Here is a 22327-nt window from a genome sequence, read left to right as displayed (position 1 = left end):
AGGTCATCAACATAGAGGAGTTCCCAGGGGCAGCCTGTCTTGAATTCCTGTCATTGCCTGGAGGACTATGATGAATAAGAGGGGGCTGAGGACTGATCCTTGGTGAACCCCTACTTTTACCTGGAATTTTTTACTATACTTATTGCCAACCCTCACCTTACTGACAGCATCCCTGTACAGCTCTTACTAACCACTCTTCTATCCCTAGTTTCTGCATTGCCCACCAGATAAGGGATAGGGGGACCCTGTCAAGGGTTTCTCCAAGTCAACAAAAGTCAAGTGCAGGGGTTTATCTTTGGCTAGGTATTTCTCCTGCGGTTGCCTTACCAGAAATATAGCATCAGTGGTGCTTCTACCTGGCACAAAACCAAACTGCATCTTAACTAGGCTAACTCTCTCCCTAATTAGTTGGGCTATGACCCTCTCCATGACCTTCATCACTAGATCCAGCAATCTGATACCCCTGTAGTTATTTCTATCTAAAGCATCACCTTTATCTTTGTAGCAGTTGACCGTGGTGCTGCTACACCAGTCATTGGGTATAACTCCTTTGTGAACTACCTGATTTACAATACAGGTGACTAGACTATGACCCACACCACAGATATTTCAAGCATCTCAGCAGTGATTCCTGATGGGCTGGAGGCTTTCCCCGTCTTCATACCCTTAATTGCTTTATCTACCAAAGAACTGTCAATTCGAATAGCTGGTCCCCCTGTTAAGTCAACATTTAGAAAACTCTCTTTCTCCCATTCATTCTTTTCATTTAACAACCTTTCATAGTGGTATTTCCAAGTCTCTTTGCAGCATCATTAAATGCAAGTGAGCCGTCGTCCATGTGGACACATTTCTCCCCTATGACATCATGATTCTCTCACACACTGTTTAGCAATATGAAACACTTCAAGTCTCTGATCCTCACGACGCTGAACATTGGCAAATTTTTTTCTTATCTGCTTCCCCTCTGGCTAAATAAACTTGTCTCCTCACTTCCCTTCTGGTAATCTGATAAGTTCCCTGCTACTACCACACTTCCATGCTTGTTTCGTTTCCCTAATGGCCCTGTCAACTAGATTGTTCCACCATCATGTTATCTTAGGTCGAGGGGCCCTTGCACTAGTGACAGATCTGGTCAGCAGCTCTCAACAAGTTGTCCTGTAGAAACCTCCAGTTGTCCTCCACATTATGTGATACTATATCCTCCTCTTTTTCGTCAAACGCTTCAAGTAATATATCTCTAAATCTTTGTCCATTCAGAGGATCCTTAAGCTTCCAGACCCCTCTTTCCTATGCCGGTCATCTATTTAGCCCTGATCCTGAAGTTGCTACCTACTAGCCTATGTTGTGGGGTGCATTTTTTACCTGCGAAAGTTTTAGCATTTATAAGTAGCCATCTTTCCCGTTTGCAGGTGAGAATGTAGTGAATCTGATTAGTGTACCCACCAGACTGGTAGGTGAACAGGTAACTAGTAGGTTTCCTGAAGTTAGTATTACAGATCATCAGATCATTTGCATAACAGAACTCCAGCAGCCTGGTTCCCTCCTCATTGTGGGAACCAAATCCATTGCCACCATGTACGCTCCTGGATGTCGAACAGGCCCGTTGAAGTCGCCAGCCACAAAGAGAAGGTCCCTATCATTCGTTGGCGAAGTAGTCTGCGAGAGGGTGTCATAGAATTGGTCTTTCTGTTCATCAGGTAGCCCTGGCTGAGGGGCATAGGCCGAGATAATAGTTGCTAATCCATGTTGCAGCACTAATCTAAGCTTAAGTATTCTATCACATACTCTGACTACCTCGATTACCAGATCAACCCATTTCACCACAAGGAGTATACCCATGCCTCCAACCCCATCAGTGTTCCCTACCCAGAAAATCTTATACCTATGTTCTTTGCCTGTGAGGAACCTAGCAGAACTACTCTTGAAAAGAAGACCAGTAAATTTGTGGAGAGAGGTTTAGTCAATTTCATTGACCTTAGTAATTGATTGATACTTATTTTACTGAACAAGAATGGATGAAAGGCAAAGTTGACCACAGCAATATTTGAACTCAAAACCTAAAGAGCCAGAAGAAATGTTGCTCAGAATTTTGTACAATGCACTGTTTCAGTCATTGGACTGCAGCACTGCCTTGAAGGTTCTTAGTAAAATGAATTGAACGCAGTAATAACTTTTAAGTCTGGTACTTATTCTAAGCATTCCTGTGACACCGCAATTCTTTCTCACACATTGTCTTGCAATCCGAAATACACCAGCCACAAATTTGGTCTGTGGCGCTCAGTAAGCTGTCACACAGGAATTTCCAGTTACAAGTCTGCAGCTCTTCCTCCCTCTCATCAAATTTCTCAATGAAGATGTCCCTAAATCTCTGACCATGTGATGGGTTCTTAAGCTTCCAAATTCTTTTCTGGACTGATCTGCTGCTTGGCATCCTTCTGACCTTGAGTCTTATGTCACTGATGACTAGTCTATGCTTGGCAGGTGGGGTACATTTTTCACCAGGGAGGGTCTTTGTATTTAAAAGCAACCATGCACGCCGCTGTCTGGTGAAGATGAAATCAATCTGGCTAGCAGAGTCACCTGATTGATAGGTTATCAGGTGGCTGGCTTCCTGAAGTTGCTGTTGCAGATTAATAGGTTGCTTGCATCACAGAACTCCAATAGCCCAGTTCCCTCTTCGCTTTGGGAACCAATCTCCAGCCAAGAGATGTTTATATTTCACTGATCTTCAAAAGTAGAGAGCAATCAAATAAAATGTCAACATCAGCACCGCTTTGCTCACATGGCTACATGTGAAATATCAACATCCACACACATACAATAGGCAAGCTACCAAGCCAATATTAATCTCTGTTCTCAAGTTAAAGAGAAATAAATCCAGGTCAAATTAGAATATATCCTATCCATATATTTCATCTTATACAAGAAAGCGATATTAAACTTAATGGCTTAAGTAATTGTTTATATTTTAGACTACCATTATAGACTGAAGGAATATTGTAACAGAACCAGTTTGAAAAAGGATTACATTATTTGAGTATTAAGTGAGGAAGAACTTTTGGTAAATGTAATGCCCCACAAACATTTGGGTAACCATTAAAGACTTTCATTTTGGGAAGAGCAAGGTTAACTTTTCAAAGCTCACCTGTCTCCAAGCTATTGAAAGGACTTAAATTAGAAGACACAAAGTGAACATTAGGAGAGGTTATGAATTTCATACTTTTCCAAAAGAACACGAACAAATAAACTATTGCCTCCAAATATTAAATTGTGATTTGTAAGGCATTTTCTATAGTGACAGTGATGAAGATGATCTTTTAACTCCTGATGGTATTCTAGAAACATAGCCATGAAATATGGCATGTCTTGGGCCATATCAAACTTGGTAGAACCTCTTTCTCTCCAGGTCTAAACACAGCTGATTTCTCCAAGAAGAATCAATTCCTGGTACTTTATTGACCTTAAAGGGATAAAAGCAAAGTTGACTTCAGAACAAAGAGCCTCAAAAGGACAAAAGGCAAAGTTGACTTCAGCTGGATTTAGATTCAGAACAAAGAGCAAAGGCATTCTATTTAATACCCTGAAGACGAACAATTATGTATTAAAAGAATTTCTCTACCAGATAAAGTGTTTTACTCAAGTCATTTGGAGATTAGTAGAGCTTTGTGCTATGGCAAGTACCATAATACAACAGAATAGTAGGATTAAACTTGAAACCTTTTGGTTAGAACTATTATTTAACTATTTTGCCATGACGATTTTACTTGCAGGCAAGAAATGAGGAATAATTGAAAATAACAATATTAATGTCAGATGTGTTTAATAACAATCAGAGAAAAAAAAAACAAAAAAAAAAAAAAAAGCTGCAATATTGTTTTCCACTGAATTTTTTTCTTGTGTATACAAATTTTAGGCAAAATATGACTGCAAAGAATATAGCATGAGATGGTAGAAGAAAACCTTTAAATAAAACGTGACTTGGCCAGTAATGAAATAAAAGCTATATGCATATGTTTAATATGCTTCACCAGGAGCTCTAATATCATCAATCTTCAAGATCATACGAACTAACTGCGTAGCCAACATTATCTGTTGTTTCTTGGCAGTAAGTGTTTCCAACACATGTTGCTCTTTCATATCTGCATTTGGAAGAAAAAGAAATATTCACATGAGATAAAGTTACATATAACTCATGAAATTACTGTTTCATTACATTACCATAAACAGTTTATTTTATAAGTGGTATATATTGAAATGACAGTATACTATATTTAAAAACAGTATGTGTAAGTGGGGAGTTGAAATAGAAAAACTACAAAGTCTACTTGAAGTACATCCTTCAGTCCTATGCCGAAAGTGCAACTGTAACCAGGTTAAAAACTGTAATACATATAATACTGCTGTTTGGGATTGAAAATTGGAACAAAGCACTCTTCTGTGTGAGTTTAACTGTATTTTAGGAAGAACTCCCTGTCGAAAGATCTCTTGCTTGCTGATTTTTTTTGTTTTTATCAAACAAATTCCGAGGAATTTTCCTTTTTCTATTTCTGAGTATAATGGTAGTTAATACCTCAAGCAGAGAGTTAAAATTTGGAGATATTTTAAAAGTGGGGCCTCTCAGCATATTGGTAAGTGTAATTATAATAATAAGAGGACTAATTTGTTGGGCTTTAGAAAACCTCTGAATGGAGGAGATGAAGGCATATACTGGAATGCTTTTTTGAATGGAAGTTGTGCAGCTTCCAAATTACAGAAACGAACTGGAACACCAAGTCGGATCTGAGACAAGAAATCAATGCTCAAGAATAGATGTCTTATAAATATACATGTAATCCACTTTCAACCTATTTGGGCAGGTGAAAGTGAAAAAACAACAAGTAAAAACTATTTTCACAACATATACCAATGATCATTATATTATTCTTTTATTTGTTTCAGCCATGCTGGAGCACCGCCTTTATTCGAACAGATCGACCCCAAGACTTATTCTTTGTAAGCCTAGTACTTATTCAAGCAAACACTGCAAAGTGGTTGGTGTTAGGAAGGGCATCCATGTTGTAAGAAGTATTGTAAAACAGGTGGTGTTATGAAGGGCATTTGGCTGGAAAATACTGCCTAAAAAGTCCAACTGAAACTTTGCCAGCAAGGAAAAGTAGGGACAAAAAAAAAAAAAAAAAAAAGTTACTGCTTTGTCCTCAATATGTATGAGAGAGAGAGAGAACACCTCTTAGTTTTTTTTTTTTTAATTAACCTATTAAATTGAGAGGATTAAAATATTTGTCAACCAAAACTATTACAAAGAATTTAAATGACAAACATTTGGAACAGTTATTGAGTTTTACCTGAAGTTCCTTTACTTAAGCAATCAATTCCTAGTCTACAATTTTTCTCATTTAATTGTCTTGACTTGACTTCTGATAATGTTCGAATGGATGACAGTCCACTATTTTCTGCCAAAGCCAATGGAATTGATTCTAATGCTTCAGCAAAAGCTCTCATAGCATATTGTTCAATAGTTGAAATCTGAAAGGGCAATTTTTACTATCAATATCATAAGTGCCATAAGAATCTAATATAGAAACAGTTAAAAAAATAGAAGAAAAAGTTTAATAAAGACAAATTTATTATATAAAAACAAATTAAGGTAAATGAAAAATAATGCTGAATTAAAATTTTCTGAGAAAACTTATAACACATTACAAAACATTAACTCTAAGAACACATAATTAACATTGCTTGAGCATGAATATAAGTAACAAATATTTGTTTATCAACTTATGATATTGCTTGGTACTATAGTTTTACAAAAACAGGAACCATTTAGCTGTTTTATAACACTAAGTTATTTTTAATAAATAGTAAACAGAAAAATAAATTACTTTGTCAGTCATCTGCTCCACTGCCAATGAACAAGAAATTTCAGCTGCTCCACCACCATAAACAATGCGATTATCTTTCAAAATATTGCGAATGACACACAATGCATCATGAAGACTCCTCTTTGCTTCTTCAATGATCTTAAGTTAAAAAGTAAAATTACAATTTATTTTATAAGTATTCGTCAAAATCAGTCCATCATCAATTATTACAATGTTAATGATATATATATATATATATATATCTCATCATCATCATCATCATATATGTATAAATATTTTGCTTTTGTAAATCATCTTTAACTCAAAGGTAAAGCTATAAATAATAGCATAGAGGGAAACAAAGTTGAAGGCTGTTGGTAGGACATGAACCTACATCTATAAATATGATTGATGAGCTAATCACTATACAAAGCAATACTTTAAATTTTCACAATCTATTTTAGAAGTTTTGCTCTTAGCTAAATATATTCAATTATTTTTCATCGCACTTATCTGTGATGTCAAAATGGTTTTAAATTCTGACAAAAATTGTGATTGGGGGGGGGGGGGGTCCGAAAACTGCAACAAACTACAGCTGGTGAATGTGTAGTGTATATTAGCCAAAATCCCCACCCTCATGTGCCTACAAAACAGTTATTTCAGTTTTCCCAGTAGTGCAGGGAGAAAAAAAAATATTGCAAAACCCCAATCCATCAAATGTACCCATTTTAAAATTTACTTTTGTATGCAAACAAATATATGCTTAGAAGTGATACTGGATCAAATGCCTCCAGGTGCAAAAAGTAAGTATGAACAAAAAACACGTTAATGTATATCACAAAGTCTTGTTATGATGAATACATTACTTGAAGATAAAAAAAGCTTACAAATTACTGTTATATTTGAGGGAAGTTTAGACAAAATATTTATTATGGCCAAATAATATAGAAATTTCTCAGAAAACTTACCATCTTATTTCCACCTCTTATAAAAATAGTGACAGCTTTGGAATTGTGGCAGTCTTCAATAACCAACATACGATCTTTAGTAGTCCCAAATGTTAGCTCACGGACAATTCCAGCCTTCCCAAGTTTATCAGTTGTTAACTCAGAAAAGCGGGGTACAATACGACCTCCAGTGGCAATAGCAATGAGCTGGAAAGAAATTACAATTAATTTATTCAGTATCTTAGTAACTAAATGCTTTTTTTAAGAACTGTTCTTTCATCTCAGTATAATACAGGTAGGACAGTTTTTGGAAATGTGAATCAGTGGAGCAATTAGTTGTATAGATCCTCTTCTCTACTTACACACACATCAGAAGAATCAGTTTAAACTTGAGATAACATTTAGAAGACTAGAGTAAACTGCCATCTTTCTTTCTATTCACAAAAAGACCTTATAAAGTTGACTTTGATGAAATCTGAACTCAGAATGTAAAAAGCTCAAATAGGACACCAACAATTCTGCCAATCTGCCAACTTTATGACAATTGTAATACTAAGAAACATAGTACCCTCAGAGCAACCACTAAGAGGCTAGTAGTTGGTAGATCTTGGGTCTGAAGGGATAATCAATCAATTCTTTCATCTTTGCAAGAACAGTTATATTGATCAGTTTCCTCTTGTATTTCAATTATTCTGAGATACCTTTAGATGTAATTATAGCATTGCTCTGCTAAATTTTAGAAGCAGTATAAAAATGGGTGCATCTTTTTTTTTTATATATATTTTTTAAGTATAGAAAGCCACTGTCACAAATACCAAAACCATTTTGACACTTTCATGACTAGAGTGGTACAGTTATTTTTTAATTGAACTTAAGAACTATTTGAGTGAAAATTTATAAAGTTTCAAGCAAAGGTACTTTGACAGGGTAGTGTAGTTACATAATGGCCAGTGAAAGTGAAAAAGTCATAAAAAGGTTAAAAGATACAGACAAGACAGTAAATGAGAGAGAATAGTAGATTGCGAGAAAGGTAATATGAAGGAAGAGTTATTCAAAGAGCAAGAAAGTGAGAGAAGTGGTTGGTGTAATAGTAGTGGAAGGAATGGAAAAAAGACAGCAATGCAAGCTAATCAATTGTTCCCATGTTTGGGAACAATTGCACTTAGTTTTATTATAAATATGTTAAAATTTGTTTCAAGTACAATATCAAGCTTAAGTGCTGTAAGTAGAAATAAATCATAAAATGTTACTCAATGGAGACAATAACTGACTTCTTGATGTCAAGATTGTTTACGTAGATATAGAAAAAGGGTTAAAAAATGCCAACAACTCACTTCAATTTCTGGTCCTCCAACCCAACGGACAGCAGGCAGTTCTTTTTGAAGCAACAGGTGGTTAGCTTCATCATCAAATCCCCACTGGCAGATTACCAAGTTACAACCAGTACATTTTACCTAAAATACAAAAAAGTTACGTATTAAGTAATAGTAGTCTGATTAAATAAAGTGAAGCTATAACACTTCACAAACTCCATATAATGTCCACAAGTAAAACATCACACATATCAGATTAGTTTTAAATAAGACATCCAACTAACATGATACAAAGATAAAACTTGATTTATGTTAGCACACTAAACATTCAAATAGTTGAATACTATAAGAATTATACTTCTAAATGGTTTAAAGAATGACCAAGACATTGGCCAAAAACGCAATGTCAATCTTAAACTAATAAAAACTACTAACCAATGTCAGAAATTACCATAAAAATGGATTACTAAACATTTCAAGAAATAGGTGTGACTGGTGTGTGTCATACACAAGACATGATATAAACTGAGAAGCAGAATCGATTTAATGAAAACATTTTGGAATATTTACACATGCATTCACTCATTTAAATAGATAAAATGCAAATTATTGATCCACAATCTCACTCTAAGATTGCATACACTCCTATCAAACATGCACACATAGAGCCTCTATGTGCATACATGATCCCACTTTCTACTACTTCATTGAAGTTTAACTACAATTTGTTGAGTAATGGAAGAAACAGCAAATCATTTAGTGGAAAACACCTCAATGTATGAGAAGCATCTGCACAAACTTCCTTCTCAAACACAGCAGATACAAATTTACCCACTTGCCATTTAATGACTAGCATAACAGTATCATTGTAAATTGATAGAAGGGCAAAGATGCATAGAAAGAGGAATCTACAGAGGTAACAAACTGCTGAACCAGCTTATGAAAGTTTCAGAGAGTTATTGCAAAAGCAATCAGGAACAGGAAGTAGCTTGTTTTGTGCCAGACAACTAGAAAAGAGGCTGAGAGTAAACCTCTACATCTAGCATTCATCAACCTAGAGGTTTTTGATAGGGTCCCATGTTGTGATCTGATGGTAGTGAAGGAAGTGAGGGAGTAGATGACTGGTTTGTGAGGACCATACAAGCCATATACAGAGGTGCAGTCAGTATGTACATTGGGGGTCCATCAGGATCCAGTTTTCAGCTCTCTCCTGTTTATTGTTTTAAAACCATGACAGAGAAGTTTAAGGCTGGTTGTCTGAAGGAACTCCTGTTCACTAACAACTTTGTCTAAGAGCAGAATGTGTAGAAAAAATGCAAACACAGGAATAAAGCCTTACAGTAAACAGAGTACAGACTAATGAAATGAATCTAGGTGTCATGTGTAAGGCAGAGTAAAAAAGGTGAAGACAGTCTGGAAAGATGAGGAAAAAGTGGGGCAGCAAAGAACAATATTAAGTAGCCAGAAGAGAAGCTAGACAACAAATTTGCATAGCAGAGAAAAAAGATAAAATACTTTGTGATGAGAGGAGCAGAGGTGTGAGGGTGTCCTGGATTACAAAGGAGTGTTCAAAATGACAGTTATGCACTAACATTCAATGACACAGAAAAAAATAGGCTTGGAAATGTTACTGAGTGAAGTTATTGAATATGGAAAATGTATCATAGGAAGAGGGACTAAACCAAATACACACATAAATGGGAATCAGCTACCGAAGTGAACAGCTTCAGTGTTCAAATGACCATTAAGGACATGAAGGCAGAGAAAGCTGTAGCTCTATAAGGGATACTTGTTGAGATGCTGAAAATATCTCGAGGAGTAGGAACTCAAGTTTGTCACACACAAAGTCAACCAGTTAGTTGAGAGGGGTGTCAAATACAATAACTGGCAGAGCAGTACCATCATCTAATGCTAAAAAGGCAAATGACAAAGAAGCAATTACAAAAGCATAAGAGTGATGGATCAAGTTATGAAAGTAATTGAAATGATTAGAAAGAAAACCAATTTAGATGAGAGGTGGTTTAGATTTGTTTCAAGTTGGGGTACTACAATGCTTTCTGCCAAAGGTAACTACGAGAAGTTTTTAGCAGAGTCTACTATGATACCTTGCATTCATGGATGTGCAGAAGGCCTGAAAACTAGGTATAAATGAATGGCTTGTGAGAGTGATGAAGGCCATAGAGATGCTGTTAGAAAGTGAAAGTGACAATTCAGTATAGAATTTAGTGTGCAAGTATGTGTACATCTAGTCTTGGTTCTCAGCCTACTCCTGTTTATTATGTTCCTCTAAGTCATAACACAGATTTTAAGACCAGTTGCTTAGTCCTGCAAACAAAACCTAGAATGAAGTGGCCTCAGAAAATACTTAGCAAAGACTAAAGTTTTAGTAAGTAGGAAAGAAAATAGTACTGCTGTCATCTGGGAAATGGATGTGTCATATAGAAAAGGAGTAAGTAAGAATTTCATATAATGTATCAAATGTAAACTATGGGTGCACAACAAGTATAGTGGAATTACAAGTAGGCTAGCAAAGAAAAAAGACCTTGCATGCAGCAGATGGGCAGACGTTGTTAGCAATCAGCAAACAAGTAAAATAAATTTACTTCCAATATTCAGAATAGTTGATAGCTTCCATTAAGTGATCTAATCAGCAGTGGAGGAGAATGCTTTAAAAGTACAAAGGAGATGACAAAAGAATCCCAGAAGTAGTGAGACACTGTATTGGAAAACACCTGTATACCCTATGCAAGCACAAAAAAGTGAATATAAAAAATATTAACCAACAAAAATATTTAAGCTGAATACCAACAACACTGATCACATCAGTCTGGAAGTATCTAATATAGATTGTAGAAAAATACCAAAGCACCGACCACATAAAAAAAAAAGTGTTGATAATCATTGTTTAACAGTAAAATTATAATAAAAATATGTAAGTAAATGTAATTAAAATGTATAATACACAAAAATTAAAGTGAAGATAAAAATGTTATTGACCTGTTAACATTTACACAAGCTAAAATTTGAGAACAGTTTATATAAATTAAAAATATATTAATGAATAATATTAATATTATTTACCTGGTCAACCATTTCATTAAACTTATGAGTTTCATAGTCTCTTAATTTTTTGTAATCTTCAACAGATGAAACATCTAACTTATGCTTAGTTTTTGGTTTTGGTGGTTCAAATGGGCAGGTAAGTATGGCAATTTTTGCATCTTTCACTTGCTGTAATAAAAATTATAGACTCATAAAATTGAAATTTGGTGTAATCTCAACAAAATACACCTAAGTTATTGTATTTGAAAGATGTTTTTTACAACAATTTTCTTTGTTGTATAAAGTTGCTGATTTAATACATAAATATATATAAATACACATCTACTTCAGTTTTCAGATGAAAAGAATTTTAATCATTATTTCATGTTTGTTCTAAAATAACTTGGATGTTTGGTCAATCAGCTATTAATCTTGTGAGTTGTTTCAATTTCTAAGATAGTCTACTTGTTTTAGAAAACAGACTGCATAAAAATTGGAATTACTAAACAGAACTTGTTAAAAGATCAACAGACTTACTTTGGGCATTTGTGGATGACTCATATCCTTATCCACAACAACTCCTTTAACTAAAACAGTGTCTTCAAGCTTTCCACCAACTTTACCATCAACTTTTATCAATTCAAAGTTAATATCTTTTCTTTCCAAGTCAGCAACTGCCAGAACAGCATCTACAGCAATTGTAGCCATTTGGCGGTGACATTTGTTAATACTGGAAGAAAGAAAATATTGTTCTTATCAATCATATCAACAAAAACTGAAATTCATAACAGTATAAACCTATATTATGAATTCATTAGAGAGAACTGATAATAGAACACTCACAATCACTTCAAATGCTAAACTTTGACACCGCTGAGGATCTGATGATTACACAACTGCAACAAACACTGCATCTCTCAAAGAGTTCCCTTCCACTTCAGAACCAGAAAATACTTTAGAGCCCCCAACAACCACTAACTCTCTACAAAGTTAGACGAGCTCCACATCTGGGACAATGCTGCTGATACACTAACAAATATCTTAAGTGCATCAAAAAAAGTTACCTGATTAATAAGTATAAAGTTGCCCACCAGCACACCTCAATGCACAAATGATCCAATTGCCTCTCCTCACACTCATACTGTTCCCATAACCCATAGTAACCACTAAGTCCAGCCCTTTTGCTCTAGAATATCAACAGCAAAGATTCTGTAGCTTGCACGTTTTTTGTGTCCTGCAGCTACTGATTTGAAACTACTCAAAAGCTATGTTGATGACATTAACATCACTGGCCTTGAAGGCTGTGATCGCTTCTCCTCCAGGACACTAACTGAATATTAGAAAAGGTTAAGGTTCTTTCAATAGTGTCAAGTAATCTTTAATATTCAAATTTTCATAAAACTTACATTTTAGAACCTAAAGTAGTCATTGCCAGTTGAATTAAAGGTTCTTTGTTGTTAGGTCCAGTTTCAAAAACTTCACTTATGTCATGAAGATGATCAACAGCAATTGTAGCAGCCATTTCAAAACCATCAGCAATACGGATAGGATGAATTCCTTTGTCTAGCAATTTCTCAGCTTGTTCCAACAAAGCACCAGCCAATACTATAAAAAAAAAAAAAGGTGGAAAAGATATATGGAGAGGTTGTCGAGTGCAAAGTGAATGGCACTGCAGAGATAAGTGTGAAAGAAGTTGAGAAAGCAACAAGAGTAATAAAGAGTGGAAAAGCAAGAGACCCAACAGGAGTTGAAGGAGACATAAAAAACAGCAAGAAGTCGGGATGTTAAGAATATGATTGATGGATATGTCAGCTCCCTGGGCTGTGGTTAGAAGAGTATAATTAAGTTATTGGAACAGAGTAGGAGAATCTTGGAAAGATAAAGAAAATGAATTTGATGAAATAAAGTCTGGATTTATGATAAAAAGAACAAATGCAGATAGTTTATTTTAAGTACAGGGACATGAGCACTGAAAGAGAAACAAAACATTAGTTTAATTAGAGTACCGATGACATATATTCTTACCAACAACACCAGTAGTTCCATCACCAATCTCATCATCCTGGGATTTGGAGAGTTGTACAAGTAATTTTGCAATCTGATGTTTTACATCCATCATGGTTAGGATAGTTGCACCATCATTAGTTAAGGTTACATCACCATCTGAACTGACCAACATTTTATCTAGCCCCTTAGGGCCCAGGGATGTTCTCAATATGTCAGCAACATTTTTCGCAGCCAAAATATGCGACTGAAAAAATAAATAAAAATCATTACTAATACTAGTTCACTTAAACTTTTAATTCACTAGACACTAGACAAACACATTCAAATCTGAAATGATTAACTTATAAGGTCAAAATGTTTTACACATAACTGATCACAATATTTAGTTTGGAGTTGAAGCCTCACTGAAGTCAACTTTACCTTATTCTTCAGTTCCTAAAATGTGCACTTGCAACATTACTCTACACTCCTCCACATTAAAAACTGGTTTGGTTGATTATCTCAATAATTCAGATTTTCAAGTAATGACATATTGGAAAAATCAGCAATAAAACTGTATCATTTGTACAGTGCAATATGTACTCTGATCAATAGAGGAATTGAAGAAATAAGCTAAATTATAATGAAACTTAACCCTTTTGCTTCATAGTTGTTGAAATACAATAACTTTGTTTCAAGTAATTTCAAAAATACTGAAGGTTTGAGTTTAGATAATTTTAGAATGGGAAGTTTGTATCATAGAACAAAGGACAGTCTCAGGTGCAAGATGTAGCAAATATTACCTTAATTTCAAACCTTCCAAATCTAAGTCATCATCATCATCGTTTAACGTCTGCTTTTCATGCTGGCATGGGTTGGATGGTGTGACTGAGGACTGGTGAGCCAGATGGCTGCACCAGGCTCCAATCTGATCTGGCAGAGTTTCTGCAACTGGATGCCTTTCCTAATGCCAACCAATGTTCCACTGGCATGGGTGCCAGTCAGGCAGTGCTGTCATTGGCTACATCAGCGAATTTGATTTTGATTACACTTGCCTCAACAGGTTTTCACAAGCAATGCATAAGTAGGCTGGTTACACCGCTGGCATAGGCCATGGATTATGGTCTCACTTGGCTTGCCGGGTCTTCTCAAGCACAGCATATTTCCAAAGGTCGTGCTTCACCACCTCATCCCAGGTCTTCATGGGTCTACCTCTTCCACAGATTCTCTCAACTGCTAGGATGTGACACTTTTTCATACAGCTGTCCTCATCCATTTGCACCATATGTCCATACCAACGCAGTCGTCTCTCTTGCACACCACATCTGATGCTTCTTAAGTCCAACTTTTCTCTCAAGGTGCTTACACTTTGTCGTGTATGCACACTGACATTACACATCCAGTGGAGCATACTGGCTTCATTCCTTACAAGCTTACATATGTCCTCAGCAAAAGATAAAAGCAACACTCTTCAAATCAAACACTACGACTGTTTTCTTCTTCATTGGCATGGGTTGGACAGGTGCATTAACCAAAAAACCCAGATGCAGCTGTGTCAGAAAAGATTCAAAATCTACAGCTTTTACTCCATTATTGCCTTTCTTAGTTTATGACTATAATGGCTACATTTTACCAACTTATCAATACTTTTATCTTGCATGTGCTTAGTTGCACCAAATGAAGTGTAAAATTTCCACTTATTTTCTATCACCTTAGTTACAAACCTTCTATCAAGTCAAATTTCTTTAATGATTTGCAGGGTTTTAGTGAACATTCATTTCAAATTTGTCTTATGTAATCAACAAGTTCCAAATTACAAAAGATAAAAAATTCAAAATGAACAACCTTACAGTTTTCAAGCAAAGCTTCTTAACTTGGAATTTCTCTCAGCAATTTTATCTGGTTTATTCACACCCAACTTCTCGCAACAGACCTCAAAAATGGCAACACTTTCACAAGTTTTCTCTATGCAGTTGCCTTAGAACTCGAGCATTATAAGTACAAAAACAACTAGTAGTTTTTTTATGTCGTTCTGTAACAAATAGGTACTACTAAAGCAGCGCGGACCCGTCCGCGCTAGCTAGTCTTGAGTGGTCGATCCTAACCCTAACCCTAAACACGTATTCATTTGCACACGCAGGTTAGGGATAGGGTTAGGATCGACCACTCACGACTAGCTAGCGCGGACGTGCGACTGCGCGTTCGGGTCCGCGCTGCTTTAGTAGTACCCCCTATCCCTAACCCTAACCCGCGTGTGCAAATGAATACGTGTTTAGGGTTAGGGTTAGGATCGACCACTCACGACTAGCTAGCGCGGACGCGCGACTGCGCGTTCGGGTCCGCGCTGCTTTAGTAGTACCTAACAAATATTTTAACAAGATGAGGAATTATAAATTATATATTGTCATAGGCGGACTCTAGATTGCTCTAGAAAATGTGTTCCCTACAAAAGTAGTATCACAACTGAAAATGAAAATCTTTCGAATAACTAATTATTTTAACAGAACCGTATAAGCTGCTGTAGAATAACGTTTTTTGCTGTCCTCAAAGTTCTTCACATTACTGCTCTAGTAGCAGGATTTTCTTTTCATGATTTTAAAAAGAGTATCATAGTACTACAAATAGTCTATCGATATCAAGAGGCATTCTTTCGATAAATAATTTGATGTTAAATTTAATTTGTGTCAAAATATTTTCGTCGCTTTGAAACCGCGACCTGACAAGACTTCGTGATGAGTTAAAAATTTCATTCAATTTAACAAATAAATCGACCAGAGCGTAAAAGAACTTCGACCAAATCAAACTGTGCAGCAAAGCTATCTTGTCATAGGATGGAAAGTAGCAGTTAAATTCTTCTTTCAGATAACATCTATAAATTAAAAAAGGGTTGCGTTGCAAAAAAAAAAAAAAAAAAAAAGAAATTGAAAAATCCCAGTTAAAAGGGAGAAAATCAAACTTGTTAGCGATCTATCCCACACCTCCGCCCTGAAAAAAAATATGGTATGGTCATGGTTGGAACGTCTGCTCGACCGAAATTTACTTAGAGCTAAACAATACAGCTTGTAATGAAGAGGCCTGGACAAAAATTTAATTTCTTCAACAATTCTATCGTAAACGAGCTGGTAATTTATTTAATTACATCTAGTCCTGATTTTCATATAAGCATCTTTTTTCAGTGAATAGCTTGATCGAATATTTTCAGAAAAGACAGCATCTATGCCATTCGTGATGAGTCAGATGAGTCAATACATAGTGAAAATATCTATATACAGAGAAACTACATAAAGAATATATATATTTCCAAAAAATTAATTTGATTCAAAATATAACAAAATTTTCATAAAAAATACTTTCTTAGACATTTCATTTTGTTTTCTTTGTTTTTTTTTTTTAATGCCCAAATTGTTATTTGTCAGTTAATTAAAACAAAATATTCTACTTTATTATTTTAGGTGGGGCTGAAATAAAGAATTTAAAAGGGTAACAATAAAATGTCTAAACCAATTATAAATGGTTTGTAACTTAAGTGAGAGAGAGAGAGACTTCTAGAACATTCAATGAAAAGACATTTAATTCACTAAATTACTCGACAATTCCCAACAAATATTTTTAAATTGGAATTTTATGCAAGGATAACAGATTAATAGTTTTGTTTGTATAAATTATTATAAAACGAAAATAAGCAAGTCAGTAATAATGAAAGAAAGAAAAAAACAGCATGCTATCGCATCATGCGACATATGACTGTAGAAAGAATTACCTTGTGAGCATCAATGCCGGTAAGTCGGCTCTTGGTCTCTTGATCTTTAATGATGATAAATGGTCTCCCATACTCATCAAATGCTAATGATCCCATTGCGGACATTTTGAAGAGGATAAAGCCGGAGATGCAATAAGATTACAGTCGATGAATAAATAATGGATAACAATGGAGAAAGATGATCAATACAGAGTGCGAGTAAGCAACGGGAATCTCGTCAGTAACGAGAATCTCGCTAGGTTCGTCTCCTGTAAACAGTGTCTTGGCAACGTAATAAAAATATTAGTGTGAACAAAATGTATTCGTCTTCTAATCTTGAACACCATGGTTCATTTAATGAGTTAAAAAGACTTAAAATAAAACATGTGAGAAATGTTAAAGGTTGGTCGAAAAAGCAATATGTTTTTCTCTTAAAATAGTCATTTTATTCCTAAATCTCTTCTTTTTCGTTTTGTTATTAGCTCAGATTAAGTATATCTGTGAGGACATTATAGCCATGATCATCCCCTCCTTTTTTCATTTAATCTTTCTCAGATATCTAGTATGGCCTTATTCAATGTGTCCTTTTCTCTTTTTTTTTTTTTTTGCGGTCCAACGCCTTTTTTTCTCAGACAGTGGGTGCAAATCGAAGGAGATTTAATTGTTATTATAAGTAGGTCGAGCGACTACATGGAAGCTACTCATTGTTTGTTGGACGCAGCGCTAGATTAACCATTAAGCAAAATTAGTACGTGTTTAGGGCATCAAAGGAAACAGAAATGGTTTATGGCACAAAAGAATTCACTTTAAATTTGCTAAAATAATATTCGGGATGCCTTATGTCTACTAAGTATGGAAGCAGATGTGTCATGTAAGATTAATTTTGAGGATCTGATCAAAGACTTTGCAATTAAAAACAAGTAGAAGAAAACTTTTCAAATATAAATAAAGTGGAAGTATACAAAAATAAACATTCTTTTCCGGCATATTGTTTTGTTTCATTTTGAAAAATAAAAATTTATTTTATGGTTTATTATTGTTTATATTTTGAATTACATATATATGGGGGAATCAAAATGCTCTAAGTGCTTAGGGCTTCTATGTGTCTTAAATCTGGCCTTGGTTGGACGTAACTAATTCAGCATGTAAATTTCATAACAGTTCAGTTATTGATTAACCTGCAATAAATACAATATATGTGCGGGTGGCACATAAAATACACCATTTTGAGCGGGGCCGTTGCCAGTACCGCCTGACTGGCCTTCGTGCCGGTGGCACGTAAAAGCACCCACTACACTCTCTGAGTGGTTGGCGTTAGGAAGGGCATCCAGCTGTAGAAACTCTGCCAAATCAGATTGGAGCCTGGTGTAGCCATCTGGTTTCACCAGTCCTCAGTCAAATCGTCCAACCCATGCTAGCATGGAAAGCGGACGTTAAACGATGATGATGATGATACCACATGATTATCCATTTAAGGTGCTACCTTTTTATTAAATATGTTCTCTTTAAAATTCATAAAGTCTTTGAAAGAATTAGAAACTTAATAACTTAAGGATTTATTCACTTTATTTCACACTGTTTTCATTTGCAAAAAAAAAAAAATGTTATATTAGGTGATTTTTAGTTTGGTAAATTATTGACATTTAGACTCATTAATAAGAATATTTGCAAATATAGCTGGGCAGTTCAAAATTTTGCATAATAACTCTGTGGTTTAAAGTTTGACTTCATTGTGCACCACCTTAAACAAGTGTTTAAATCAATATGTTTAACTTGATCAACGCCTTGTAAGTCAAGTTTGGAAGACAGAAAGCTGTGTTAAAGTTCATCAAAGGAGCTGTGCCTGTTCTTGGTGGTAGTGTTAATCTGTGATCTGGCCATTGGGTACTTCAGCAGAGTCCATTCTGTTGCAAGCATTCAAGACAGGTCTCTGATACGAGGATATAGCAGACTTGAACCTGGGTCATCACAATTATGGACTTCGAGTTAAGAGTCTTTCATGTGTGAAGCCAAGTTATCAGCCAATCAATGGCTGATCTTCACATGATAGTTTCTCCAGAGTTGTTCTCCGTAATAAGCTTATAAACAGAGTTTGTTTCGAGCACCAATTCACAGAGTGTTGTAGACATCAGCCTAGAATGATTACCTCCAATCTCACCAAGTTGTTATAACAACTACATGGTCATCCAGATATGCAGTATGTGATGGTAGACACGAAGCAATGCCTTTATATGTTCCTCTGTTTAATCCAATCCCTGTGCTAAGCTTTTGATATCCAGTTACTTGCTTGTTGTATTATATTTCTTTCATCATGTTGACTCTACATGTATATTTGTAATTCATGATCAACTTCATATGACTTGTATCATGTTAATAAATCATATCTAAATGCTTGGACAGTGTTAACTAATTCATACACAGCCTCAACCAACAGCAAACACCTAGCAACAAGGATAATTTTCTCACTTCTAGTCAATCTTGGAAATCCTGAAAAGGGTTGTGATGTTACTCTTCTTCCTCTGATTAAATAATTAAAGATAAGAAAAAAAGAAGTATTGTAATTGACAATTACTGTCTACATTTCATTTTGTCATTAAACAATCATTTTATTATTAAACAATCAGACAAAAATGCCTTGTGGAGTTTGGTTCTGCTCTTTACATTCTGAGTCCAAATCCTACTGAGGTAAATTTGTTTTTCAACCTTTCAGGGCCAATAAAACAAAGTATCAGTCAGGTACTGGGATTGATCTAACCTCCTCCCCTCAGAAGTGCTGATTTAGTGCCTAAATTAGAAACAAGTTAATGCAACAATTAGGGTGATGGAGTGACACATTAGAGCATTTAACAAAATAACTTGCATTTCTTGTGACTCTGTGTCTTCTGAGTTCAAATCCCGCTGAGGCCACCTTTCCCTTTCATCCTTTCAGGAGTGAATAAAATAAAGTACTAATCAAGTCCATTTAATCACCCAACCCTGAACCTATGTTAGAAACACTTAATGCAAAAATAAAAAAAAAACAGTGGGTTTTACAGGTATTTACTTGTATATATGCTCTACCTCTTTCTTTTTCATCCCACTGGGGTCACTAAAATATGTACAAGTAAATAGTCTTAATTTAATCAACTAAACTAGTTTGCTTCATAGTATACATTTTTAGTAATTAACTGAAATCATTGTTTATTAATTCATGCACTATAGGGCCAACTGAAATGTATTTGCAACCCAATACAACTTCTCAAGAACTTGGATGGCATTACAAAGAACATTTCACAATGAGTCAGAAACCCTCATGGACATATATTGAAAGATGGCCAATCATTCAAAATGAAATGACAAGGTGAGTAAATATTGTTTTGCTACTGACAAATTATATTCTTCTTTAAGTGACTCAGAAGAGATTCAGACCTGTTTATGCATGATTGAACTGAAACTACAGATATATCCAAAATATCTTTCCATCATTTCTACTAAGTACAACATTAATAAGAATGCATTAAATACTTGTGAGTGGAATAGGTAAAGAAAACTGGAAGAAATCTGTTATATATGCATGCACTCACACCATGTGTGTGTGTGTATCATTATCATCCACTTTCCATGTTGGCATGGGTTGACTGTTTAACAGGAGCTGGCTAGGCAGAAGACTATAACATGCTTCACTGTCTGTTTTGACATGGTTTTTATGGAAGGATGCCCTTCCTAACACCAACCACTCCACAGAGTGGACTGAGTGCTTTTTACATGGCACCAGCACAAGCGAGGTCAGTTTTGACATGTTTTTTTTTTACAGTTGGATGCCCTTCCAAATGCCAACCACTTTACAATTGTGGACTGGATGCTTTTTAAGTAGCACCAGCACTGGTAGGGTCACCAAGTAACTTACAAGACAAAGATCCTTTGAGAGGGGATGGAGCATTGGAGGAGGAAATCTTCTGCCATATGGTGAAAGATTACAGTGTGACAGAGAGACAGAAACAGGTGTTTTGCTGTAGAGGAGATACATGGTTAGAGAGAGAGAGAGTGATCAAGATTGTGGCCAGGAACAGGTGTGTTGCTGTAGAGGAGATACATGGTTAACCAGTCTGATGGAGAGAGCAAGAGAAGGGAAGAAAGCAGGAGTGAGATGGTGGTGAAATGCCAGGGTATCCTCACAAGGAATGGGGAATCAGAATATAAGTGGGATGGTAGAGTAGAGCAAAGGAGAGATCAGTGGTGGCAAAGTGGAAGGACATATCTTCAAGATATGAGGTTAGAATATAAATGGTAGGTACATAAGTAGAGAGTAGAGACTTCACATGAATGCAAAGAGTGGGGGGGGGGGGGAATGCAGTGACTGGTAAAACCTGGGTATATGGAGGGGGTGGAGGACAGGATTGGGGAGCAAGAGACAAGCATAAACATAGTGCATGAGAAGAGGCGAGATGTAGTTTGGTTTGTTGGGGTAGGGTAAGGAAAATGTTTTATTGTTGTTTTGTGGGTGGAGAGGCCTGATAACTGAACCCCCACATGATGCCACGTATAGGAGCATTAAGTCGGAGAATCCATTCATGTTAAAGCATATTCAAATAATTTTAATTAAAAACAAATTTTAATATACCTTCTAAAATAAGATGGTGAGTTGGCAGAATTATTAGCACACTGGGCAAAATGCTTAGTGGCATTTCAGCCATTGTTACATTTTGAGTACAAAATTTTCGACTTTGCTTTTCATCTTTTCATAAAATAAGTACCAGTTGAACACTAGGGTTGATTTAATTGACTTACCCACTCTTTTGAAGCTCTGCTGGCCTCAGGCCAAAATTTGAAACTGATATACCTTGTAAAGATTATAATTTCTTTCTTCTTTTCCTTCTAGATTTGTGGATCATATGAAACGGAATGACAGAGATTTTATATTGTTCTAAGTCATGGAATAAAAAAAACAAAAAACAGAAACATTATGAATCTAAATACTGCTGACAATGTGTGGATTAAAATGCATGAATTTATTTATAAACTATAGAGATTTTGTCTTTTTTATATAGTCAAAACTTTTATTAAAATATATGATTTTTATATGTATGTATGTATGTAAGTATATATATATGTGTGTGTGTGTGTGTGTGTGTGTATGTGTCTGTGTATATATATATGTGTCTGTGTTAATGATTATATTCCGTGTTCTTGCATGAAGCTGTTTGAACAAGAGTAATGATTGTTGTGTTGATATTTGCTGCTAACAAACTGTTCTGTAGCTTTTGAAGGTAAGAGAATTAAGGAAAAACCCCTTATTTGAAAAACATGTAAGAATTAGCAACAGAAAGGGTATCCAGCTGTAATATAATAGTTCAATTATGAATATTTGTCCAACTGATGTTAGCTTGAAAAAAGGGATGTAAAACAAATAAAATGATTCCACTAAGAAAATACATGCCTGGGAATATAGATGTCATGCTGCCT

The 22327-nt window shown here is 35.4% G+C and overlaps 1 protein-coding gene and 1 long non-coding RNA gene across 3 annotated transcripts; one reads left to right on the top strand and one right to left on the bottom strand.

The window, feature by feature from the left end:
* Nucleotides 1–3803: 3803 nt before the first annotated feature.
* LOC106883023 (T-complex protein 1 subunit epsilon) lies at nucleotides 3804–17102 on the bottom strand. 2 transcript variants are annotated; one of them, XM_014933883.3, is made up of 10 exons: nucleotides 16907–17102; nucleotides 13186–13411; nucleotides 12567–12765; nucleotides 11698–11890; nucleotides 11200–11349; nucleotides 8140–8259; nucleotides 6827–7012; nucleotides 5880–6017; nucleotides 5343–5523; nucleotides 3804–4139 (listed from the first exon to the last, which is right to left on the bottom strand). In XM_014933883.3, exons 1-10 carry the CDS (start codon nucleotides 17009–17011, stop codon nucleotides 4015–4017), a joined length of 1623 nt encoding a protein of 540 aa, XP_014789369.1. In that variant the 5' UTR covers nucleotides 17012–17102; the 3' UTR covers nucleotides 3804–4014. The 2 variants fall into 2 exon arrangements, with proteins under 2 accessions (XP_014789369.1, XP_089204949.1); XM_089348823.1 differs by lacking the exon at nucleotides 16907–17102 and adding an exon at nucleotides 14992–15295.
* A 45-nt stretch (nucleotides 17103–17147) lies between these two features.
* On the top strand, nucleotides 17148–21887 carry LOC149136514 (uncharacterized). Its single transcript, XR_016241012.1, has 3 exons — nucleotides 17148–17287; nucleotides 20087–20225; nucleotides 21744–21887. It is a non-coding gene; the product is annotated as an uncharacterized LOC149136514 (long non-coding RNA).
* Nucleotides 21888–22327: the final 440 nt, after the last annotated feature.

Source organism: Octopus bimaculoides, chromosome 3, assembly GCF_046866305.1.
Source record: "Octopus bimaculoides isolate indiv1 chromosome 3, ASM4686630v1, whole genome shotgun sequence".
In the NCBI taxonomy this organism is placed as follows: domain Eukaryota; kingdom Metazoa; phylum Mollusca; class Cephalopoda; order Octopoda; family Octopodidae; genus Octopus; species Octopus bimaculoides.
This window is presented reverse-complemented; position numbering and strand designations above follow the sequence as displayed.